The sequence below is a fragment of the Cebidichthys violaceus genome, unplaced genomic scaffold (assembly GCF_023349555.1).
Source record: "Cebidichthys violaceus isolate CVI_PGR_0920_01 unplaced genomic scaffold, fCebVio1.0.p SCAF_25, whole genome shotgun sequence".
Lineage (NCBI taxonomy): Eukaryota > Metazoa > Chordata > Actinopteri > Perciformes > Stichaeidae > Cebidichthys > Cebidichthys violaceus.
In genome coordinates, this window is record NW_027176428.1 from 5,248,054 (window position 1) to 5,274,390 (window position 26,337).

Sequence of the window (26,337 nt, forward strand, 5' to 3'; positions counted from 1 at the left end):
TGCTTAAACTAGGATATCTAATAGACACTAAGCATATTGATGGTAAGTCATTTAGACAGGCAAAGCTTTTGCCTACTATAAAACCAGATCTGTCAACAACATGGGCACTTCAGTCGGAGGAGGGGTCCTTTACAACACGACGTATCTTTTTGAAACCGGAAGTCAAACTGATTCGCTTTGCAACCAACCTGCCAGCGTTTGAGCCTGATTCAGTCCGTATTTGCTCGTTCACTCTTCAGTGGAAAGATGCTGTCTATATTCAAATCCATTCCTTCGCACATGGTAAGAGATGACTGGCGTATTTGTTGTGGAGCTGCATAGTTATGCTTGCTATTCATCCATGCTATTATTTCAAGCTAACGGAAGCTAGCTAAGTGGTTAAACTAACGTTACAGTGGTAACAGCTGCTAGTTACAATAGTGATATCCTTCAAAGCTAGAAGATAACCTGCCATCCAGTATTTATAATTTGTTTTAGGTTTTAATAGTGACATATCGACATCTATGACTGGACTATATATATAGCTAATTGTTAACGCAGTAATGCTACCGTTATTTTTGTTGTAACATTACATTACATTACAGTCATTTAGCAGACGCTTTTATCCAAAGCGACTTACAGTAAGTGGATTCAACATTGGTAATCAAAAGAACTACTACGTTAACTTTAGTATAGCCATTCAGTTAATTCTTTAGAACTTTAACGATATTTAACGTGTTCCTAAGGTTAGTGTAGCCGTAAACAAAGCTTGTGGGCAACAGCCAAGTTTTACCAGATATTTATTTTACACAGATGTACCCACCAACCTCTGAACATCAATCTGTGCTCATTTTGTTATTGTTTCTCTTTCTCTTGTGTTACAGGATTATAAAGGCCAAAAACTGGCTGAACAGATTTTCCAAGGAATAATACTCATCTCAGCGGTAACTAACCATGACTCTTGCAAAACATTGCACTAGTACGTCATTGAGTTTTTACCTTTTAGGTTTACTGCTAATCATTTTGATCTCTTTTCAGGCTATTGGATTCGTGTATGGTTTGATCGTTGAACAATTTGGGTGGACCGTGTACATAGTCTTGGCTGGCTTTGTTGTTTCCTGTGTGGTAAGTTGTTGTTTTAAGCATTTTTATGTGCTTTTAAGGGAAGGAACGATACATAGCTTTGTGCGCCCAGTATAATGAACTAGCCACTAGTTTGTTTACACACGTTAACGCCATAGATTAGTACAATTTGACAAAATTATTGCACATAGTTGCCCGTCTTGTGGTTGTATACCATGTAAATACGTCTTCCTGGAGAGGCTTTACCAGAGAGCATTTTATAATCTCTTTTTGTGTACTTTGCTGTAGTTGACGCTGCCTCCATGGCCCATGTACAGAAAGAATCCTCTGTCCTGGCAGCCAATTATTCCAGACATCAGCGCGGAGTCCAGCCAAAAACCTCAGGAAACTCTCAAGAAGAAGAAACACAAATAACTCACATCTGGTCCTGCCTGGCTGTTAACACATCCTGATAATACATCCTTTTGTCTCACAGTTCGCATTTGGGAAAGAAAACATCGTAAAAGTGATAAGTAATTACTTGTGTCCAAATAATAAACATTTGACATTCTGTTTTATAAATGGGATGTTTCATTTTTATTTAGAGGTTGTTGTTTTTTTGCAGGACTTTTTGATGATGCTCGTGTTGCTCTCAATTAAACATTTTATTGAGGTCTTCAACATTATGGAAAATTGGTGTGAACAAAAAAAAAATTAGATTTAATAGAAAAGATTTAAATGTTAACATCTACATCACATTATTGTGTTTAAGAAAATACAATACAGCAGAAGTGATCAAGTATCTTCAAAGATACAACATGGGTAAAACAGTTATTGAAATTCTAGCTTGCCTTTATAAATAATCACGAGTATCTACTAACAAAAGTAGAAAGACAAATGCTTTAACATACTCAAAATCTTTGCATAGAAATCCTGAAAATTATATAATAAATTCTGTGTTTGAAGAATGAGGGAAAACAACAACTTTACAGTCATTTACATAAGATTGCTCGCACAGGAGCAGCTGCATTGTGGCAATGCCAGAGAAGCAGGTTGGTTTTGTGGCAGGAAACAAATTTTCATGAACAATAATAACCGTTTGTCAAACCATTTGTTTCTACTTAAACTGTCAAATTCTTCCCAAAGTTTCTTGTTTGAGACGCTTACCTCTTCTAAGAAGTGGTGTCATAGAAATGTGAATGTGTACGCTCCCGTATCCACAGCAATCTCACTAAACCTTGACGGCAATATCCTCAAATAATTTCAGCTGCCTCACCATTACGGCATAAGCTTGGTACTTCTCATCTCCCATCTGGTCACGAAGGCACAGCTGCAGGGAGAAAAAGGAGGCTAACTGTGATCATTATGAAAACAAATAACTGGTGAATTAACTGCTTGAGTTATACACAAACTGGGTTTTGAACATCACAGATCAATTGATTATATTGTGCATGGCAAGTTAATATATTCTAAGGTTTGATATGGTTAGAATATACAATTTTATCTTAAAGTTTACTTATTTTAAACTAAGAAGTTAGTAACTTATTTCACTTGTAGCTCCATGCATCTGTGGGTGTCAGAACTCTCGACATGAAGAGAACATTCAATTAAGCTCCGAAACAATGCATTAGAAATGCATCAGTTTCTGTATATAACTTACATCTTTGTGACTTCGCTTACCCTTCCTGGTATAGAAGTGCATAATGTATTTAACTAAATGTTACTGAACATGTTAAAGTGTATATGATTTGGTGTGATGCGATTTACTTCTTTAAAAGCATACTTCTCGTTTGGTGTCATCCTCCACCTCCATGATTTCCAGAACTCTGTCCAGCAGCTTGACCCCCAGACCCTTCACCACATCTGTTCTCAGGTGTTCTATGGCTCTCCTGATCTTGGCTGGACCAGATGTGGAGCCTTTTGGAGAGAGAAAAGCTGGTTAAACACACGAAAGCTCCAGAATGGCTGACTGATGATAATAGTTTAAAAGTATCTAACCGATTGGTATTTCACCCAGTGAGAGATTCTCTGCTTCCTCTCTAGCCTTCCCATGAAGCACCAGGGTATCTCTGTACTTCCTGTTCAGTTTAAATTCTGGTAAAGCTGTAGAGCCAAAGCTGCCTTTGTCCATCTCACTCACACCATCTCCAATATCCATTCTCAACGTCTGGGTCATCATGTGCACTAAATCTTGCATGTCGCTGGATTCAGTTTTCCTGCATAAATCATGGATTACACAGCACATTTTTATAAAAAAGCAAATATGTCAATATAGACTTTCCAGAACTAATAATAGAAATAGAAATCAGTGTGGTGACTACATTCTCTGGTCTTGTCTTTCACCTTTCCCTGCAGTCTCCCTCCGAACGTTCTGTGGAACTTGTGGATGAGCTGCACTCATCTTCATCCGACCTTTGCTCCGGCAATTTATCCTGCTTTGTTGAAACATCCCACTGTTGTGACCGCCATTTTGACACAGACCTTTGTTTTAAATTAACTCTAAACTTATCACATTAGAATCACAAGGCACATCATTTTTGTTGACCAAAAAGACGGTGAAAAAGTGTAGCTCCCTTTGTATGACGTACAATAGAATGTCCCAGTGATGCAATGTCAGTACCTTACAGTTGGTCCCAGTGAGAGAGTCTGAAACAGATCTGGTTACTGGAGCATTGTAGTGCTCATCCTTGGTGGAAGAAACATCATAAGATGCCCTTCTTATAACACTAACACCTGTGGAAAGAGCAGGAAAGTAATAAAGAAAAAAAAAGTAAACCACCAACTACTCTTTTTTTGTTTTTATAGATTTGGAATAATGTAAAGAATATTCAACCTAAAATGTGCACATGTGCATTTGTTTGTTTGATTAGGTGTATATGTGTGTATGTGAGCATGTGAAAGCTTTTTAATTGCTGTATTCAAGCCTCCCATAACTTTAGTGTTCCTGTTGTTTTTTGTGATGGGTCCAGTAATACATCTCAGCCTTCAGTTAGGAAAAGATAGGAAGTACCTGGTTGGCTGGCAATCTCCCCGGACTGCCTCAGTCGTCTTCTCTCTCTGGCAGACAGAGGACGATCCTGGAAATACAATTGACCCACATTTTCTGTGATTAATAAGCTTCATCTGCTGATTTCAGCAAGAATAGACCAATATATCAAAGTCAGCAGCACAAAAAGAATCAGGACAGAAATAATGTTTTCATATTTTTTGTAATTATTTAATATTTCAATCTTTTAGTCCAAACTATGGCCTCAAATGCTTTATATTGACTGAAAAAATAATGCTTCAGGCAGAATGGATATTCAAAACAAGTATTTGCAGTAAAGTAGCTGTAGACAGGGAGCAAGTGGATGAGCCCTCTCACCTGTGGCAGTGGTAGGAATCCATCCGTAGAGCAACTAACCGATGTGGAGGTTGCCGCTACGCTGGCTTTCTTGCCCTCTGTGCCCCTGCTGCTCCTCTTCCTGCCGTCCATGGCTGTGCTCTTAACAGGAAGAGGAGGTAAAGGTCTAGGAGCAGTCACCTTGGACTAACAAGAGGCAAAAAAAGAGAAATATAAATTAATATGTAAAAACGATTAACTGAATCAACTCACTATTGATCAGTGTGTTGTTTTAAGTCTTACATTTGTCATATTTACTGGTTGGCTATAGTAGTATAGTAAAAATGTACTTTCAAAAAGTTATTTTCAACAATCATTGACTTGAACAATCATTGACTTGAACTTGTGATTGTCCATTCACAAATGCAATGTGATGGTTAGTTTTAGAAAAACAGCAGACTTAACAGCAGTTGAGCAAAAAGCAGAAGCACTTTCTGGAGTAAAACCGTCTTTCTCTCAATTTTCCCGTTATCCCATGAGGCACGAGCCTCAATGATGAATTGAATCATGTAACTGAACTGCTTTAAGATTCTTTTATATTTTAATTAAGAGCCCAACTTGCACTTCAAGATCCAAAGTATCACGTGACCATCGTTAGCTAATGTATCTGTCGTTACCGTGTCCTGACCCCCGTGTGTCCGTCTGATGTCCCTCCCTCTGTGCTGCTGCGCTATAGACGGTTCTGATGACAAGTACAGAGGAGTTTGGTGTGGAGTGGTCGGACCCAGCTTACTGGCTGGTAAGGGAGATTCCTCTCGAACGGGCTCCTAAACAGACACAATTACACTTTTTCCACTGCGGCAAAAATCTTTTCACAATACAGCTTATAGGCTTTATTCTGGCTAGAGTTCACAGAAAGACTCCAAGAATTTTAATGCTCACCAGTGTTGGAGGGAACGGCTCTAACAGCTTTTCAGTAGATTCTAGGCTATCCTATGAAGACATAAATTTACACGTTAAAAAAGTAGACAAGACTTTCCCCTGAGAAAACAACAGAAACACCAATCTATTACTAAGAGCACATACTTGGGTGTCTGAGGTGTGGTGTTGTGTCGGAGCTCCCTTGAGAAGGGTAATGGTGTCACTTTTCCCATCCATATTTACGTCCACAACCGCTTCAATATTTTCTATGTTGGATTTGTGTGCAGATCTCGTCTCATGGATAGAAAAGGTACCGTCGCTCTCCACTTTCAGCTTTGGGTTCTGCATGTCCGCCTCTTTAAGTAACTCCATGGTATCATCCTTATCATCTACATCGGACTTCTGTTTCTCCCCACCGACAGAAAATGTATCCCCGGGGCTCGGCGTGGCCTGCGGATTAATGTCTAACAATCCATTGGATGTCCTCCTCTCATCCGATACTGATTTCAGAGGGGGCTTAACAGGGGACGGATGTGGAGAGGGATCTGGTTTTCCTCTCCCCTTGCTGTCTTTGTACACACTGCGAGTCTTAGGTTCATTACCTCGACGGTGGTGTGACACAACTGACTGGGGCCCCTGCACCTGTCTCTTCATCGGGTCCTCGTCTTCCTGCAGTTGGACATCGACGTTGCTGATAGTTGCCAGGGATGCGATGCTGGCTTCAAGAGCATCGGCTAAGGAGGGTTTTGCTGGCCGTGATGTTTGGACCGGAGTGTCGTCTCCAATGCCGTCCCGAACTTTATGTTGATGTGATTTCTCTTCTTTCTGAGGATGAAGAGGAAAAACAGAATTAACACTGGCGATTCCCTGGCTTACATCAGAAGTGAAGAAGCTTGGGTAAACGGGTTCAACTGGAGTAATCCACTGGACTGGTTTTGACATCTCACTACTTGAATGTATCGACACAAAACCATGTTGAAAATAAATACACAATAATGGAACTTATTCAGGACGGAATTAAGGGATTTGGAAATCTGGATGCAATGCCATGTAGGTTATAAATCTAAAGATAATGCTGCAAGAACAAGATACAGTTTCTGTTGATTTTGTGTAATCAGATTCATTAAGCTTACATACCAGTATTTGCCAAGCACAGCAGCTCACTGTTAGAATTAATTTTAACCGACATTGTTCAAGTTTGGCCAACACATTACTGTCCATACCAGCCATATTCAAGTGGCAAACAAACACTATAAAGAGAGGAGAGAGCTGGCAAAATAAAATGCATTAAAACATGGTCACAGACATGAAGACCAGTTATTAAACAAATCAAAAAGTTCGTCCTCATGTTGAACCAGCATGCAGAAAATACCTGCATGTTACTATTAGTCTATTATAAAATAGAAGAAATATAAGAAAATTATGGAATACATTTCAATACATGAAAACACAGAAACTGATCAACTGATAAACGTCAATATTCTAGAATGTTATAATATATATATAAGTATTAAGGTATTACAGCCTTACTATTCTATAGTCACTCACGCGTTTCACCCGGACAAGAGGTTCAGGTTGGGCACTTCTCTCAGGCTTTGGCAGATAAGACACCACAGGTGGTCCACTGTTGGCCCTACACTCACCAACAGCTTTCTTTCTTGACTTGGCAGTTTTTCTGGTAAGAACCAAATCAAACAGAAACATATAAGAGAAGATATAGATTAATTCTAGCAGCTCACTGTGGCAAAGGAACAAAAAAAGGGGTAGAAACACATATCTGACAGTGGAAAATGGTTCCTATTGAAGCATACACAGAAAGAAATACAATTTGCAGACAAAATATTGCTTTAAAGACATTAGGAATAACAGCAGGGCAGTCTGCTGTCAGTGCTACCTACTCCTTAGTGGCCTCAAGGAACATAGCAATTTGTCGTTTGATGTAGGGCTGCCTGAGGATAAGCTTGACATCAGGCCTGTCTTCAGGTCTCTTACACAGCATGCTCTTGATCAGTTCTCCCAGCTGTAGATCATACCTACCAGGCATCTGTGGCAGCTGATGAGAAAACCAGAGAAATAGTTACGAGTCATTGTGAAATAAATTACATTTCCAGAATCAGCTTTTGGAAAAATAGCATACTGTATAAAAGACAATTAATTACTAAACTCCCGATCAAGATTGCTTAAGACAAATTAAGACTATTCCAAACTCGAGTCAGTTTATGGAGCTAAAAATTATGTCCAGGAACTCTTCTGAGACTCTCAGGAAATGACAAACAAATGTGAGCCACAGATCAAATACTAAAATATGTATCTGTTTGCAAAAAGACGATTGCCGTCACCTGGGAAAGTATAACAATGTATCAAAAATAAAACCATTCAAACTTGACCTTAACAGAATATCTAATAAAATATATGTAAAAAGATGAAACCCACCTTCCCTTCTACAATGCGATAAACCAGTGAGTTCATGTCCTTGGCGTTGAAGGCGTGTTTCAGTGTGGACATTTCATACACACAGCAGCCCAGGGCCCATACATCTGACTAGAAACAAATAACATCCATTTGTAAAGCATTTACGATGACCAGTCACAAATAAACTATGCAGTGTATGAGCAAACAACCATATTACCTTGTGGTTATAGGGTTTATTAGAGAAGAGCTCTGGACTCATGTAGTACGGGGTCCCTATGAGTGTGCTGGCCATATCATTCTGGTTCTCCAATACTCGTGCAATGCCAAGGTCCCCAACTTTGATGATATTCGTCTTGGTCAGGAAGATGTTCTGTGTTTTAAGGTCCCGGTGAAGAATGTTTCTCTCATGCAGGTACTGCAAAGCAAAAATCACAAATGACTTCAGATGTCCCAAACTTGTGTAAAGAATATAAATGATGTTTGACTTTTGCTTGGCCTTTCACTTTCAAATCACACCTGTAGTGCCATGGCTATCTGCACAAACCACTCCACCACCTGCCTCTCAGGTAAGAGTTCGCCTTTTTGCTGTTTGAGTCGGTGATAAAGGTCTCCGCCTTCGCAGAAACCCATCACAATGTACAGCTGGCAGTCATCTCCTTCCCAAGACTCCCTGTACGTCACAATGTTAGGATGTCGTAGCTGGGAAAGGAGCTGCGCCTCCTGCTCTGCAGCACACCGTTCCCGCTTGGAGGAGGTGGTTAAATTCAGCTTTTTTATAACATACTGTAACAAAAAATTTAAATATGCAGTCAGTTGGAAACAAAGGAACACATATTATGTTTGTGAAAATGAACAACTTCAGATATCAAAACGCTTGGAATCAAACATTAAAAGTCACTACAAGAGCATTTCCAACCAGATACAATGAACAGAACTCAGTTTTCATTTACATTAACACACATACATGATTTTAGCTGAAGTTAATGACAACTCTTCTTCACCTGATGTAGTTTTTTGTTGTTCTACATCTTAAGACCAAACTACAAAAACGTCCTTTACAGGAGAGGGATAACAGTCACCATGCTGGTTATATGCCTGTAAATAACCACAAACATTACCTTCACTAACATATTACTTTGCTTCGTTATGTCTTCCTGCTAACATTACAGCGTTTGTTCCATAAATCTCAAACATAACGTAAAAAAGCGTAACGCTGACTGTGAGGTTTTAGCATTCTTTAGCTAACTTTAAGCTAGTTAAAGCTTAGCTGGGTCTTTTGAGCATCAAAGCTATAACGTGACGTTGTTTATTTGAGCTATTGTTGGCTGTGTTGAATTCCACACACACGTTTTTGTTTCTCACCTGTTTTCGGTCGGTTTTGTGTTTCACCAAGTTCACCTCCCCATAGCTCCCTTTACCAACGACCCTGATGAAAATATAATTATTCATCGTTCTTCAAAACGCTTCATAACGCGACCCCTGAAAACGCTGAAAACTGCTACGCGACTTTTCCAGCAACGCTAACGGTTTTATTTCGTCCCATACTCCAGAGATAACCATATGAAAACTTCGCACTAACTAGCTCACTTTGAGCCAGTGTTGAGATTTTTGAAAACGCAGGAAATCAGCAGCAGTTCGATAGTTTTTCGTCACTAGGCAACTGTCAGCCTGACTGCCAACGACGAGGAGAGGGTCCGACTGGACCGAACACAGCACCGTGTGCACCACAGCGCCCCCCAGCGTCTGGATTGAGAAACGGTAACAGCTTTACTGGAGGAACATTTAGATAGATAGATAGATAGATAGATAGATAGATAGATAGATAGATAGATAGATAGATAGATAGATAGATAGATAGATAGATAGATAGATACTAACTTTATTGATCCCGCGAGGGGAAATTATTTTGTTACAAGCAGCAATAGGTTACAGGTAAAAAATCTTAATATTATATAAAAAGAAAAAGAAAAATACAAGAAAAATACACGTCACAATATATACAGTTATAATATAGTAAAGATGTTATATAAAAAATGCACATTATATACACAGTAAATAGAACAGAAAAGAAAGAAGATTTAGAAGCCGCTGCACCAATATCCATAGACTGTATATAAGAAGGGACATTCCTTATAAATGCCCTGCTTTTACTTGAGAAATTCTTTATTTACAAATGTAGAAGTATACAAATTAAATCTTTCTTTTTTTTTTTGCATTTTTGACAGATCCTAGATGCAGATCCTAGAAGCAGGTTTCAACATTTCTTAGTGTACCTTTTCTCACTTGGAATTATAATAATAATTTTAATCAGGATGGGTTTTATCTAGCTAGCACAAACAATACCAGTCCCTGCTGGTGGGCCAAATTTTGGGTCATTGATTTCTTGTGTTAAAGTTATGAGTTCAACCTGTACTCTTTCTGCCATGTCTGCCATAAACAATGCAACAAATTTATGGGAATTAAGATCTAAAAATAAAACAATAATAAAAAAGCAAATAGTCACTATAAACATTGATGACTGTCTACAAATCATGTATTTATTAAAAAATTAAAACACAAATAATTAGTTTGCTTAGCCTAAAAGTGCACTCGATTTGATTCACAGTGTCTTTACTACTACTTTTGGCCAGATTTTTTCTGTAGACCATTTACTTGACATTGCCTGTTTGGGGTCATGCAATCCACTAGATGGAGCACAAGACCACCACAAGCTTAGACAACACAAATTCAGTGGACCCAGGTCTGTTTGCATCTGGTAGGGTGAATAGACAAAGAAGTCCATGTGGGCTTCATTCTAGGTTTCGTTTTAGAACAACGTCACAAATAGATTAATTAGGTTTGGTATTGGTGGTTTTATTTAATTCATACAAATATATACAAACAACGCACTCACATAAGACGCGGATAAGCAAAACCAAAACAAAGATTCAATTGAGCATGGATATGGACATGCGAAAACAAACAAAGTAATGAAATGAAAGCACAATATATAGCATGCAATACAGACAGGATTGTGTGTAAGAAATCAAAGGATGACAGAGAATAAAACACAAGGTGAACAAATGATTGAGCCAGTACTTGAATGCCTGGTGTATGAAGGGTTAAGCAGCTAATTAAGAAAACCGTCTTATGTACTAATATGACAACTATCCAATCTACAATGTTGATATTAGCAGGCCACCAGTTCAGTAGGTTTTCTTTTTGTGTTTGTGCACTTTACCAGCTCGACCAAATCGAGAGCTTCGATAAGTGATCACGTGGGCCAGAGTTTTAGAAACTCCAGTCTAAAATTGTGGCTTTACTCATGCCATTAGGCTACTACTTGCTAAAATCACGGCTAATCCGTCTCATCACTACCATGTTTGATTGTGGAAACAATGTCAGCATTCAGTTGGGGTTATTTGCAACAACTATGCGCGCCTTACCAAGGCTGCACGCCCGTCGACTACACACCTCCAAGCATTCCCTCCTATAGTAAAGCACGGGTGTCACGGGTGGAGGCCGAGAGGTGACCAATAATGTCGCAGAGCTGTTTACCTGCGCCAAAGCTCGAGCGTCGATTGGTCCATTGGCTGTCCCACCATGCGTTGACGTCAGGATTAGCGCTGCTGGTGAGGTTGCCAAGTACAGATTCCGTACGAGAGCGCTCCGAGTAGTAGAGACCGACAGACACGGACACTGGACACTGGACACGGCTGTTGGACCTACCGACTGTTCAATTTCAGGTATGAACGACTGCCGCTACACTGCCACGACACTAACTTTAACTCCGACTATTTCCCCAAAGGCTGCATGGATGTTGGAGCGCGCTTTCCTGCCAGTGTTTTTTTGACAGCTCATTTTGTCAGTAACGTTAGCTGACATTAACGGGGCGCTTTACCTTTGCCCCGTGTAATGGGGACTTTTCGTTTGAAGGGACGTTGTAACAACTGTTCTTTGAGGGAGATTTAGTGACTTTACAACTATCAGTAGCGTTACTACAGGGGAGGCTGCTTAAATTCATATGAAGAGACTTGTATGTGACAGAAGCTGCTCTTTCGAGGATCAGATACTGTTATGGAATATGCGAGGAACTGCAGTGACCAGTATGGCAAGACTATCCTCTGAATCAATGTAATAATAAAGTCAAGTTTATACAGTGTGGTCTGACATGACGTTGCATTTTTCAGTTTTTACCCCTTCCCTAATTCCCCCCCCCCTCTCTCTCTCTCATACACACACCGCCTCACCTCATCTGTCCGTGGGATCTTGTCTGCCTATCAATTAATAAGCTTTAAGAGGAGATTTGGTGTGCGTCATTGGCACCAGCTGACCAATTAGACTGCTGTTAGAAATCTTTCTGTGTTGCCATTCAGCCAGTGAATGCATAGAGTTCGTCCATCTAGGGCAGTGCAGTTTTGGACAGACACTATGGCAACTCTGATGAGTTATTATTTCAATATGAGTTTATGAGGCCGATGTGTTAGAATTAGACATCTTTATTGTCGACTCGCATGGAAATTTTTCTCAGGCTTCACAGACATGCATACACTTGGAAAACTTCCTTTGACATGGGTTAAAATAGGCTACATGAGATTAAAAAAAACAAAAGTAAGTAAGTAGGCCAAGCAGTTAGGGTGAAAGTGCTTAAATATGAGCAATTACTGCACATCTTAAATAGACATCATAAACAGGAAATCACAAAGTGCCTCTTAACTGCTCCCTGTGTTCATGCTTTTTAACAAGTTACTGTTGGCATGCAGGAAAAAGCACTTGCCCACCACTGCAGAGACCTGGGTTCTTCGTCAGTTCAACCATTAGAGACAAAGAATCATTTTTTGTTGTTAGATGTGTGAATGGAGTTTTTATTGTGCTGGCTCCAACTTCTTCGCGCTGTGTGTGTAAGAGACTATTAAAGCCATAAAGATAACACATGTTGGGAGTTATTAAAAGGATTACTGTCCTTCAAAAATGCATTATACTGTATGAAATGTGATCCCAAACATGGGTTGCTCCTGTAGCTTTGAAAGCTTTATAGATCAGAAATGTAGCTATGTGTCTGACCTAACGATGTCTTGAAAAGAAGAAGATGAAAATGATTACAAAAACTGTAACAGGAATGCCATCCGTTGACATGAGTTAAGCCTCTGTTCTTAACTTGGCAGCAGAATCTTCTCGCAGTTTTGAGCTGTGCCGTAGATTGCCTGCTGAGATATGAAATAATAGTCGTAAATGCAAGCTAAAAAAATCCCAATATTTGACAGTGTTTAAAGACAAAGGGGAGACACGGTCAAGTTTTAACTTAACTTTTAGACATCTGGTTTTAATGTTAACTCCATGAGTTTTTCTGTTTATACGTTTGTGTGTGTGTGTGTGTGTGTGTGTGTGTGTGTGTGTGTGTGTGTGTGTGTGTGTATTTCTGCAAGTGTTGCGAAACGTTCTAACACCATTGCAAACTAAATTTCACACTCTTAACACAGTTCCCACTTGTCATTTCGTCACGTTTAATTGTGGTCGTGTGTACATGTGTGTGTTTCTTCTGTCTACTGCACATCACAGGAATGGGAAACCAGTGAGTACAGCGACACTCTTTTCTGTAAAGGATGAATGCTGCATGTCACATACTAGTCAAGGATTGTGATTTTGGTATCGTGCATCTCCCTATTTCCAGCCTCTTCAATCCTTTCGCTTCTTGTTTTTTTTTTGAGCAGCTTATCTTCACCCGTTGGCCAAAAGTCATGTCATCAGTGGACATGGAGGGGCTGTTTTTGGCCTTCTACATGCTCATACGATACCTGCATGTGTCTCTCTCCTCTTCTATCCCGCATTTTGAAACTTGCCCTACATGCCTTAAACTTAAACCGTATTCTGCTGGTTACAGCAGTTGCTTGTTTGAAAAACAGACTCCCTTGCTCAACTTTATCCTTAAAGCTCCAATTGCTTGAAATATGTTATTTGAAATGTTATATGAAGTTGCCTAATGTAAAATAATATCCAGATGTTGTTGTTTTGAAGGAGATTTGGCTGCATGTTGGTATTTCTTGTCGATTTCTAAAATGTATACAAACTCGTGACAAGCAAGCGTTGATGCATTCATAGATTTTAAGAGCATGAATTAAAATGAATCTCAATGAATCTCCATATGAGCGAGGTGAGATGCTACAAACAAGCAGTGCCTGTGTGAGGTGTTCACTGTTTCTCTGACTTCAGTGTTTCCTTCAAATGCTTTTATCCTGTTTCGGTTATTTTTAGCCTCAAGGTTACTACTCTCTAAAAAGATGTACTTTAATGCCCTTTCAAAATGATACTAAGGTTAGAGCTGCAACTGTTATTTTTGTTTTTATTTAAACCTTGTTGATACGTCTTTTCAATGCATCAAATAATAATTTTGTCTATAAAATGTTCACAAATCTTCACATTTATAAGCTGCAATCAGCAAATGATTGATATTTGCGCTTAATAAATAATCAATTAATATTCGCATAATTATCACAAAATATTTCTGTGTCGACAAGCTAGTCAGTCAGTTTAAGCATTACAATCTCATAGTCCTCGACCTCAAATCCAGACATTTGAAAGATTAACATTACACAACATACAAAATCGCCCCTATTCTTTGGACAAAAACTGTCATGTATCCTTTTGAATTATCAGACATTGATAAGTACGCATTGACCTACTCCAGACTATTTTCAATGAAAAGATAAAAAAAAAAAAATCATGCTCAGTAATGGATCCTCGATTCTCAAAGAATCTGGTGTCAAGTTGAAGATGTGCTGAGGAATAGAGTTACAGTACTGTGTATTGTTTGTTTGTCCCCTACAGTAGGTACTAGAGTAACAGAGCCTCCAAAAAGCCGGTTTACGGCTTTTTAGACTAGACTTCCTCTTACCACTTCCCCTAAGCACATGCCTTTGCATGCTGTTTCATCATGCCAAGTTTAGAGATACTTCCTTTTACTTTGGTTGCTTTAAATGGCATGCAAAATGCAGTGGAGGAAATAATGAATGATATCAGTTTAAATGTTCAGCTGTACCCTTTGTTCCTATAGTACTTTTGGTTACATTGTTCCGTGAGTTTATATCAGATGCTGTATGTCGTGTGTACCTGGTCAGGTTGAATGGTTTTTCACTGCTTCTTGTCTTGTCCTTCTAATCCATATCCTATAACCACACACTGGAGGCTTATGTGTGTGTGTGTGTGTGTGTGTGTGTGTGTGTGTGTGTGTTATTTTTTTTAAAACTAAACATAACACTCTGCAGCCAGCCATCCATTGAAGTGACCGTAATGATTTCCACCTTAGGTGCCACGTGCCATCAGACACTAAAGCAATGTCGTCTCTCAGATACCGTAGCAGCTCTTTTGGGTTTCCATGGCGACATGTATGAAGCCGATTTCTGACATTAGTGAAGGCGGCGAGAGGGCCACCACATTTGTGTGTGTGTGTGTGTGTGTGTGTGTGTGTGTGTGTGTGTGTGTGTGTGTGTGTGTGTGTGTGTGTGTGTGTGTGTGTGTGTGTGTGCATGCAGCAATCAGTGACTGCACCTCAATGCAACTAGAAGAGGCCCAGTTCGATCAACATTTATTCTGAGATAAAAGCAGTGTTACGCCCACCGGAGTCTACTGCTTAATGCCACTCATTAACAATTCAGCATCTAAATAAGTTGACTCTGAACCAATATGGGAATGATTCATTGTGCCATCATCTAAAGTCTTTTAACGATATTGCTCTTGTACAATCCAGAACAATACGTTGCATCATCTCACACAGACGGAGTGTGAAGTTGCCAGGCAGGCAGCAGGAACAGAGGAGGAGTGAGGCATGCTGATATGAACAGGGCTATTTTAGTCTTCCAGGTCTTAGAGTTATAGGCACTTTCTGGGTTTAGATGATGATGGCTGTGACAGCAGGGTCCTCTGATCACTCCCACTCTTGAGAGCATGGTGAGGACAAACATCTGAATGTTCGCTTCTTCTGAAAAAATACGAGCAAGTGAGACAAAAGTAGAATTAACATTGTTTGTGTCTTTTCCTGACTCTTAAAGGAAAGGAGTGTTTTTTTTTTTTATCCTTTACACCTTGGCAGGATTTTTGATTTGCCCCAGTTTGTGACGCTGCTTTGTATCACCTCACTAAAACTTGAGCATTACACAAGCTCGGTCACACACAAACCTTACACATAAGCTGACATTTAATAGACAGATGAGCATTTGAGTTTTGGCTCTTCGAATCATCTGCACCTCCTCAGACAGAGGCTCATCTTAAAGTGCCACTCATATCATTGTAGGTTTGACGAGACCATTGTAACACCAAAGTAAGCACCAGGGTATAATGCAGCTCTAACACTGCTTGGCTGTAGTATAAAAAATGTATATTTGAACTCATTCTTCTCCAACAAGAGTCAGGGTACTAGAGTGAAACTATAGTTTAATTATTACCTCAGTAGATATTGGCCATGACTTTTAGCCGTCCAGGCCATAAATTCCACACTTGCCGATCATAAAGATTTTTGAACATGACCGCAGGACATAACTTTTCATAACATGTCAGAATAAAAACCAGATCTATTGCACTGTCTGCCATGTTGAACCTCCAAAGTAACAACATTGCAGCAACCACCCCAAACTCGCATAAACAACAATGATTGTGACAAGTATTTCAGTATAATGGCTGAACTGCAGCCGAAGTGAAAATTGTTTTAGTGAGGAAGCATTTAGCACGTTCAACTGAGACACTAGCCATTGTCTATGTAACAGACCGACTGGTTCTCTAACAGTCTGTTTGTCAAGCTGCTTGTAATATCTTAAATTAGGACAGTTCGTTGCCTGAACCTGAAATTGAAGTTGTCCTTTTGGCATCATGAGATTCGATTGTGCTAAACAATTAGTTTACTTCACTTCCTTATGTAACCCACAGAGCTATTGCAAACCCCAGCCATCAACCCCAAAACAACGTAATGCTCACACAACAATAGGACCTGATCTAACGTGTGTCTTTTACACTTGGTTAATATTAACTACTTTGAATTGCCCCTGTCAGTATTTCCAGACATGACATCATGTATTGCATACTCTTAGTGTGTCATCTCAACTGGCAAACACTGTAAAAAATCCACGAATGTCATTAATCCAAGTCATAAAAATATCTAAATGTTTATTCACTTTTATACAATCAACCATATAAGAAAAGTGAGCAGCACAATAAGTGTAGTGTTATATTTATTGCAGGTTGGAGATGGAAACAGTTAAACTGTTGGTATTGATGAGCTTCTTCTCCTTATCCTCTTTTTCTTCACTAGTATTGTTTCGGACCGTAACACCAAGAAGATGCCACTGGGTGACGATTGCCATGCCTGGAAAAAGAAGACCACAGATGTGAAGGATCAGTTTGACTTCAAAGAGATCCTGGGAACGTAAGTTTGTCAGTGCCGGCGGCAAAACCACTTGTGTTTCAGCTTTGTATGATTGGCTTTGTCACACTCACAATAACACAACCACGCTTTGAATAAAGGGTGCTTGTTTTTGTATTTAATACAAATCAGTTAACCGTTCTCTTAGGTTGATAAAGCACAGACAATTTTAATTTTTTTTGTTTCTGACCCTTTAGTGTGGAATTCAATTTTACAAATTATCATGCAAGTATTCGGGCAGATTGCTGTGTAATTGCTCAATAGACCGTACTTGGTAGGGATGGACTGGCCATAAATCTATTACAGCGCAACAAGACTCCTGACAAGGTTTGGCTGTATCTTGTAAATGTGTCAATGCTCTAAGTATATTTATCCTGGGCTGCTCCTGTCAGTGTCCCTAGATAAACAGCTTGATGCTTAATTGGACATAACGGGCTCTAATGGGAACCTGATGTGGTGCAAGCAGCACACATTCGGTAATTGTGTCAGTGCAAAGCCAGCAGTAGCAACAATGCTGTTTTTTTCAGGCCATTTTTGTAGCTTTTCCCAGTTCGGTAATTTCATGGTTCTTAACAACTTTGCTTATGTCAATGTAGGTGGAGTGGCACAGATAAGTTGGTCTTAAAGCGGATCATGTGGTGCCGTGCAATTTGGTTTGTTTTGGCATGAAATTGCACCTGCATTTTCAGCTGCTCAGATCACTTCTTATTACAAAATTAACGGCAACAGCTATTTTTGTGCTTTGATTAAAACACATAAAGCGGTTTATAAATCATATAAACCTCTCTAAAAAATGTAAAACACAAAATTTAAAGCAATCAATCTGTCCATGCTTGTTAACTATTTCCTTCAGATTCATCAAGTAAAATAATGCTTTACCTTTTACAGGTCTTGTGACATTTTTATATTGGCAAAACTCCAAACACCATTTTCTTGGTTAATCAAAAGGACATTTTCCATCAAATATACAGGCTTATTTGGAAGTAGTCAATGTATGCAGTCTAATGCAAATGATTACAATAACCCTGCGGTAGATTTTCAGTAATAGAATAGTACTGCAATATTATCTATGTGACGCTTCTAATGCTCACTTTTGTTGACACTGTGTCATCAGAAACCTGTTGATTTTCCTCTCAGTGTCACAGTGTCAACAAACCAGCCACAAAGCATGACATTGAGGGGCTCATATTCTGCTCCCTTCATGTAAATGATTGCAGGCAGAACATCAGAAACACCTCTTAAGGAAATGCAGTTCAAAGTGAAACAGCACCGCTAATATTGAGCCTCATAAATTGCCTCCACTGACACAGTGTTAACAAAAACTTCATACAATTCACAAAAGTAGGAATTATTGCTGGGCCGCTGTATTAGATTACATCAGAATGTACTTATGTAATGAAGTGGTAATTATCAAGGATCTGTCAATGGACTTTACAAAGGCACAATACAGCTAGATCTAATAATCAACAATAATAAAAAAAATGGCTCAACACAGTGCAACTTAACTACATGTAAAAATCAGTTCCAACCTTAGATTCTAGCTTCCCATTCTTTCACCGTGTGTTTATGTCTGCATAGCTGGTGAGTGTGACACATTTTGGCCGGGGAAGGGATGTTTTTGTACTGTGAGGCATTAGTTTTATTTCTATTTTGAGGATAAGACTTTTTGCTGTGACGATGTTGTCTAAAACACATACATTGATATTAAATAAATTCAGTACCACATGTACGCTGGGATCAGTCCTGCTTCAGGCCAACATGTGTTTCTACATCCATCCATTATCTTTAACCACTTACCCTGTTCAGGGGGGGGGGGGAGCCGATCCCAGCTGACATTGGGCGGAGGCAGGGTCCCCCGGGACAAGTCACCAGACTTTCGCAGGGCTGACATATACAGACAGACAACCATTCACGCTCACATCCTACAGTAGAGCCGTAAACAAGGTCTTTGTATGTTTGTGTTTTTGGACTTAAAAAAGGCATGGGTCCATTTTTGTGTTGCAAAAATTCTTTTAATCAGATTTTTTTTGTTGATATGCAAGGTTTACAGCACTATTCTGAATTTTTGATTGACCTGAAAGTTAAAGTGTACAAATGTAAATGTCTTGTTGCAAGTTAACAGATCAACAGAAGTCTGCTTTCTGTGAATAGTCTTGCACTGTCGAGTACACTTGGGGTATTTTAGAGTTATGTTGGATGTGTCTGTGTTGTTACTCTGCTGTTTATTCTGCTTTTCCTTTAAATCTGTCTTAGACCTCTTCACTTTTGAGGGCAGTGTGTGTGAGTATACACTGTGTCTATTCTATATTTACGCAAGTGAGCAGGAACCTAATTCTGATAACTATACAGGACACTTGTCAAAACCCAAATGTAATTTGGTGCTCACAACAATAGAGCATATTCCATCACCAAGACAGGACCATCTCTGTCCTCTTGACCTCTCCTGGGGTTGACTGGGCCCTCCTGTCTAAATGGTCCTGCTATCCATCCCACAATGAAGAACTTGCCCAGCTTTCCAAAATTGGCAGAAGCAATTTGGAACCCAGTTTGCTCTCGAAGAACAAATTACTCTGAGAGTACACTGCATTTAAGTGTAACTTTTTTAATCCTACTTCTCTGTTTTATGATCCTTAATCATGGGTGCTGAGTGTCATGAGACAGAATGTTTATCCAAGGTGTCTCACTTAATGTGCCTTCTACAAACACCCACGTCCTTGTTAGCCCAGGATTAAGATGTGTGAACACAAGCTGAATCCAAGATTACACCTAAGCGTGCATTGTGAGTTTAAGCCGTCCGTAGCCTTTTTAGTTATTGATGCACAGACAGTAGAAACTATGTTGCAAGCACCTAATGAAAAGGACTGAAGTAACTTTCACAGTTACAATGATTGCAATGAAAGTCTTGATGGAAACTTACCCTCCTTCTTGTCGGTATCTATCTCTATCTCTAATAAATGACAAATCCCACAAAAAAGAAAAGCTGCAAAGACCAAATAATCTGATGCCAAACTTGCAAGAGCAACAGTGATCTTCAGTTCAAAGAAGTTAAAAGGGATGACTGAAATGGCAATGCTTAATGATATGCAACCCAATGAGGCTAGTTTCTGTAAATCTAATCCATGAAATGTTTTGATTATTTAGCTGGCACCCTGTGTATCTGGACACAAGTAGGATATTATGTACAGGTAAATACAATATAGCAGTATCGAGCCTTATTGAAGTTGTATTAGTGTATGAGTACAATGAATGGGTGCATACATGAAAATGTTTGCCCGTTCTTTCAACTCTCTCATTGTCCTCCCTTCAGTCCTCCACCTGCCCCGGGTTTGGTGCTGAGCTTGTTTATGTAGCGATCACCAGCTCACCACACCACTCAGCTGTGCGCCACATTTGTTCGCAATTGCTGGATTGTTGTCTTGGTAACAACAGGAGACACTTTCCATAATGGACTCAAACAGTCACTATGGAAACAAAGTTTTTTTGATTTGCTAATAATAATCCTCCAACGGGTGCAATATGTGTGCATTGTGCAAGAGATGAACTCGCTCTCTCTTTTACATGAAAACACAGAAAAGATGACACACGTTCAGATATTTCTCTGTAAATGTGCTCATATTTCTAGAGCCTCCTTCACTGATATTTCAACCATGAGGGAAATGCACTGTAGGTGCTACAAATAACCTCATCACTGAATACAATTTTCATCACGTCTAAAACATGAATATATTAAAATTTTTCTGTGCCTCTGCAGACGAAGTATCAAATTGATTATGTTTGTATTTCTATGTTTAGATGTAATAGATTGTGTTATCATAAGTACACTATTACAACATAACAAATAGTTCTTACATTTGATTATTTCTTTCAAATGTCTGAGTTTAGTGACACAAATAGTAATTATGCAGGGATTTAAACCAGATAGTGGTACTGAATCCCCAGCTGCTGCCACATGTTTTTTGTAATCAAAACAGATGGGAATTAATAATGCACACACAGGCAACAGCACTGTCACTGCAATCAAATCAAATCCTCTTTTGCCTTCCTTCTTTTCTCATTTCTACTTATGTTAAGCTATCCCCCTCTCTCTCTCTCTCTCTCTCTCTCTCTCTCTCTCTCTCTCTCTCTCTCTCTCTCTCTCTCTCTCTCTCTCTCTCTCAGTTCATTTCCTTCATGCTTTATTCGCACGAGTGTAACAAAGACAATATTGCCAAGGTGTCAAGTAATAATGAGATGAGATTAAAAAAGGAAAAGGTATTTTTGTGTGTGTGTGTGTGTCTGTGTGTCTTTCTCTGTCCAACCCAGCCCGAAACTCTGCCATCACAAATCCAGCTCCCCATCCCTGTCACCTGCTCTCCAACTGTATCCTGGTTTCACACTGTGTTGGCTCTGGAACAGGAATCCCAGTGTGTCCTGCGTCCCTGTTTTTAGTTTCATTTCACAGGGCTCAGGACACAACAGGGCCAAACCATTTGTTTTCAATGAGACAAAGTATAATCAATCTACTCTTACAGTTAAATTGTGGGTAGCTTTAAAAACCTTTATGTCACAATTATATGTTAGAATTTGCTCTCAAAATTAAAAAAAGTAACACACCTTTTAATACCATGTCACACATACATACCCACCTATTCAGACCTTCTGGCTTCCCCAGTGCTTCCCTTGGCTTTATATCAAATATTGACTTATCCTGCACTCTCCAGCATACGTTGTTCAGTATGTCAGCATTCAAACATGCTTGTGGATTCACAGGACACGTATTTGCAAAAGTGATATTGATATTTTCTTTATTTCGCTGTGACTCTATTACATGACTACAGTAACTATTTTTAGCTTTGCACCAATTCTACTTTCATGTCCATCTCAAACAACTCTACCAGTTCACAGGTCTATGCCAGAGGATCTGTAAGTGCTGTAATATTGATGTAACATACTGCCAAATAAGTTATTAGAAAGATTCTTGAATTCAATAACACAAAAAGCAGCTCTTTGTTTTTCTTTGCTGCCAGCTTCGAGGTTTCTCTACTAATGACAAATTGTACTAATGGGCCATGTTGTCTTTTCTGACATTTGAATGAATGCCGAGAGCAGCGAGGGGAAATTCTCTGCATTTTCAGCCCAGAATATATTGCGAAACACAGAGGGGATGGAGGGACGGAGTATGTAGTGAAGGGTAGGGGAGCGTGGTGTAATCATCTAAAATCATTACGGCTGATGGATTGGCCCCCGCCTGTTTCTGTCACTCATGTCGAACGGTGACCTAGCAGCCCCATGCGCTCGCTGGCTGTATGATCTACTGGTTGGCTACAATTGATTTGGGAAAAAGTTGTCTGTGTTAACGTGTGGGTGAGGGTGAGACACTTGTTTTAGTTATGTTGTTCGTCTGTTTTTTTCTACACTGGGATGGTTCAGAGTTGTTCTATATATCTTTCCTCTTTGTGTTTTCTTCTTGATGACCTTTGCCTCCTCCAGTGTTCCCATCTCTCTCTCTCTCTCTCTCCCTCTCTCTCTCTCTCTCTCTCTCTCTCTCTCTCTCTCTCGCTCTCTCTCTCCACCTCTATGAATGAACGCATAGCACCCATTCATCCCACATTTTCTCTTTTTACAAAGCAAGGATGCCTCTCGCCCACAGGCTGTTATTTTTGATTTGACAGACTAAAGATCTCTTATTAAAACCTTACCCTGGCATTTGTTGTGCATCACGACTTCAGAGTTGTTGCCCTTTTATCCATTTTCAGTTGATAGAAGACTGTGAAATACTCATAGTTTTATTGCTTTGTAGTTTCATTAGACACATATGCTGATGTTTCAAATCTTGGATCCACAAAGCTTTTTGTTGTTTTGTGATTCACAAATTATAGTCTGGGCTGGGACACAATCTGGTAGTCAAAAGAGGAACCTTTTGCTCCACTTGTGCCCGCACACTTGTGCCTCTCGGCTAAATTACATGGGTTTTAACGCTAATTTACCACTCGAGCTGAGGGCTCTCTGCTTGTGGAGTGGAAAGATTCAATAACTCAATACTGTGTGTATGTGTTTGTGTGTGCACTTTTGCTTGCAGAGGCATTAGTGAAAGTCTACAAATTGTGTGACAAGAGGTGAGGATTTGACTCTGTCTTAATGTCAAATGCACTTGGATTAATTGCAGTAGATGAGTACAAGTTAGGGTGCCACTTCAACTCAAAAGCAGAGGACAGTAAGTGAGTTTTTCAAAACTAAGGATTGTGCTATAGGTTACATAAAGAATGAACATTGTCCATTCAGAACTTAGTTGTTGTCACATTTAATCAGAAACTGTTTATTATGGCCACCATTAATCAAAATGCATAATTATCCATTGATATTAACAAGCAATCATCCACAATGTACAGTGTGTTGCACATTCTTTTCAATCGATCTTCATACCAATAACATATTACAACATATTGCAACTGTCGCCTAATACCAATAAGATGCACCGCACTTACTTATTCTGAATCCCTATTGTTGAACTTAATTTTCCTAATTGCTGTGATGTCCATCTTCCTGATTTTCAGATAGTGAGTAGGCAAAGCAGCCTGTGACAACCGATCCATCTGTAACCACACTATAATTTTAGAGGTGCAGACACAGTGAGGAGCCCAGAGAAGGGGCTTGAGGGAATTTTAGTCCAGACCAATTTTTCTTTTATTGACTTTTATCTTCATTATTACGTGTTTGTGTGCCAAGTTAGATTCAAATGAGTTCAAAATGATGATAACAAAGTGGCTCTGACAAAAGGAAACAGCCACCTTTATAGAGCAGATGAGTCTCCCAGCATGAGAGCTGTCCCACTTCATCTATTTTTCATCTCTGTCTCTCTCTCTTTCGCTGTCTGTGTCCTATCTCTTCCTCGCTCCCCATGATTTATATTATATTTATATCACATATATATTTTATATACGTTGTATTCCTGTGATATCTCTTATTACAATTTAACTCTTCTTTATCTTCCTTGAAACATGTCTCTGTTTTTCTACAAAGGTGTCCCACATGCACCCTCCTTGCCTTTCTAGAAATGTGTTAATAATTTGTCCTTTCCTTGCTTAGCTTCTCTCTTGTTATAAGGTGTGATTGTGTCCAATCTGTAGGATGAGAACAGAGCTAAGACCTTCCTTCATCAAAGGGGAGGAGGCATACAAAGTGCCCTGCATCTCAAAGCTCATGCAGGATAACATTTGACCGTGTCTGCCCTTGTAATTCTGTCTCAGACATACATACTTTTAATTCAGTGCTCAGACATTATTTGTGCTCCAAAGGTGTGCAGATACCATCCTGGACGTTTTAAACTAGATTTTGAGCCAAGGCTTCATTACAGGAATATAAAAGCAAGCTACTGAGACTAAATCAATTTTTTCCGTCACTCCAGCATTCATAGCAATTACAGTTTAACCTTTATTTTGAAAAATGACAACTTGAAACAATTCCCAACCCAATCCTGAAAATCCATCCCTGCTTATGGCACCCTCAGCCCTGCCCTGACCTAATTCAAACAGAAGCCTGCGTCTCAGCACAGCACAGCTCAGCATGGCATAGCCTGCAGTTCCTGGAATACACACACACAAACACACACACACGTATGCCCAGTCCCACTGTCTGGCCCACTTATGCATCTCCATCTGCTCACAGCAATATATACACTTGCAGGCTTGTCATGTACATCTTCCCACAGTCTTTCACAATTCTAATAATCCCCTATTGCCGATACTATCCACATTACCAGCTGTCCACATATCAGCAAACTGTCTCGAGAAGACTTTCTTTGTGTTTTTTTATCTCTGGTCCTAGAAATCCTTAGGGAGGGACGTTCTTTGCTTTGCAGCTAAATTACAATCCACTTTACGAGTTGGATAGTGACATTGTTTTTACATGTGTGTGTTTCAAAGCAATTCCTTTCAGTAAGTGGAATTAAGTTGCACTAATTAAGCCACTAAACGGCTAATGTGTAAGGACACTATTACCTGCTTCCACCGCAGAGCAACATTATCCCTCTATCGGAATCATGTTTCCTGCGGCCTAGCATATTTTCAGTCTGACATTTGCTCTGCTTTTAGCTCCATTTTAGTCTCCTGGGCAAAATATTGGTGTTTAGCTCGCTAGATGTTTGGCATGCTTCAGCAGTTACTTGCTTAGTTGGTCTGTCTTTGATGTTAGGCAGATAGTTTTATAGTGGCTTTATGACTTTTTGCTGAAAAGACCATAAAACCAATAACAATGAGCTAAACATGACTGAGTATTTGTGTAGGGATACAGAGTTTGTACTAGAGCCTCTCTCTACTTAAAAATAGTTCCTACCAAATCAACTAAACCTGTTCACCACAAGTTATGTCATGTATGTACTATCCTGAGCGATCAGGACACTTCAAAAGTATTTTTGCAATGTATAAGATCACGTCACACAACCACAATGTACATCACATACTGGCAATAAACAAAGTCAAGTTGTTTGCACTTTACTTACTGAGAAATGTTAAGCACGACAAAATTGTTCGTCATTCCCACCTTTGGATTTACAAATGGACAGAAATGTTTGTGAAGCAGGTTGGGGAGGAAGATTTGGAGGACTAGTGGAAGTCCAGTGTCACTGTCCCCATTGCCACACACCTTACGGAAACTGTGTACTGACAGTACACAATATTAATATTTTATATTTCTTAATATGGTCATGACATTTCCTCTTGGTGAGCCATAGTGTGGCATGTAGTGCACTGAGGTCTCCAGCCAAAGGACACAGTTACTGGCAGTGAGTCAAACATACCAGCACCATGGCAACACTCATATTAAGGGATTATAAAGATGATGGTACCAGCAGATTATATTTGTTATCAAAGTAGACTAAATTGATCCCTTTTTTATTACAATTGAAATATATTCATCTGGAAACATTTTCTGTTCAGTATGCAACCAAAACAATAATGAACAGCATAGTTTCTTATCACACATGTGACTTTAATCAGAGTAAAACCGAATCCAAGCATACGCTCAAAAAGCTTCAGTACCAGTACCAGCGGCTGGATTTTAACATAAGAATTGTGGCCAACCAGGACCTGTAAAGTGTTATATTTGTTTTAATTCATGACAAGAAATGTAATTTCCTGCTTCCCGCACTGTATCACAAACATACCAGTCATGACCCCCAAACCACAGGATATATATCAGAATTAGACTTAAACCTGCATCAACTATTCATCGCCATATACGGGTGTATGTGTGAAAGAGCTAAAATGCTCAGTAGAGC

The 26,337-nt window shown here is 39.4% G+C and overlaps 3 protein-coding genes across 8 annotated transcripts in view; 2 read left to right on the forward strand and 1 right to left on the reverse strand.

Moving 5' to 3' along the window:
* The first annotated feature begins 149 nt into the window (after positions 1–149).
* spcs1 (signal peptidase complex subunit 1) lies at positions 150–1,645 on the forward strand. The gene is made up of 4 exons (XM_068719964.1): positions 150–282; positions 864–923; positions 1,018–1,104; positions 1,351–1,645. Exons 1-4 carry the CDS (start codon positions 247–249, stop codon positions 1,474–1,476), a joined length of 309 nt encoding a protein of 102 aa, XP_068576065.1. The 5' UTR covers positions 150–246; the 3' UTR covers positions 1,477–1,645.
* On the reverse strand, positions 1,643–9,330 carry nek4 (NIMA-related kinase 4). Of its 5 annotated transcripts, none has more exons than XM_068719960.1 (16): positions 9,059–9,330; positions 8,213–8,479; positions 7,914–8,111; positions 7,718–7,825; positions 7,183–7,337; positions 6,833–6,959; positions 5,450–6,109; positions 5,306–5,356; positions 5,041–5,190; positions 4,406–4,570; positions 4,052–4,118; positions 3,662–3,774; positions 3,385–3,476; positions 3,040–3,257; positions 2,825–2,958; positions 1,643–2,371 (listed from the first exon to the last, which is right to left on the reverse strand). In XM_068719960.1, the coding sequence occupies exons 1-16, from the start codon at positions 9,143–9,145 to the stop codon at positions 2,273–2,275; spliced, it is 2,691 nt and encodes an 896-aa protein (XP_068576061.1). In that variant the 5' UTR covers positions 9,146–9,330; the 3' UTR covers positions 1,643–2,272. The 5 variants fall into 5 exon arrangements, with proteins under 5 accessions (XP_068576061.1, XP_068576058.1, XP_068576060.1 ...); XM_068719957.1 differs by having other exon boundaries at positions 3,385–3,494; XM_068719959.1 differs by having other exon boundaries at positions 3,385–3,473; positions 6,815–6,959.
* Positions 9,331–11,312: 1,982 nt separating this feature from the next.
* camk1b (calcium/calmodulin-dependent protein kinase Ib) overlaps positions 11,313–26,337 on the forward strand; it is a 33,887-nt gene continuing 18,862 nt past the window's right edge. Inside the window, exons 1-3 of one of the 2 annotated variants that reach the window (XM_068720128.1) lie at positions 11,340–11,421; positions 13,235–13,247; positions 16,974–17,087. In XM_068720128.1, the coding sequence (XP_068576229.1) occupies positions 13,237–13,247; positions 16,974–17,087 (125 nt within the window). In that variant the 5' untranslated portion in view covers positions 11,340–11,421; positions 13,235–13,236. Of the gene's footprint in view, positions 11,422–13,234; positions 13,248–16,973; positions 17,088–26,337 lie in introns of both variants that reach the window. The other variant, XM_068720126.1, reaches the window with a different exon arrangement.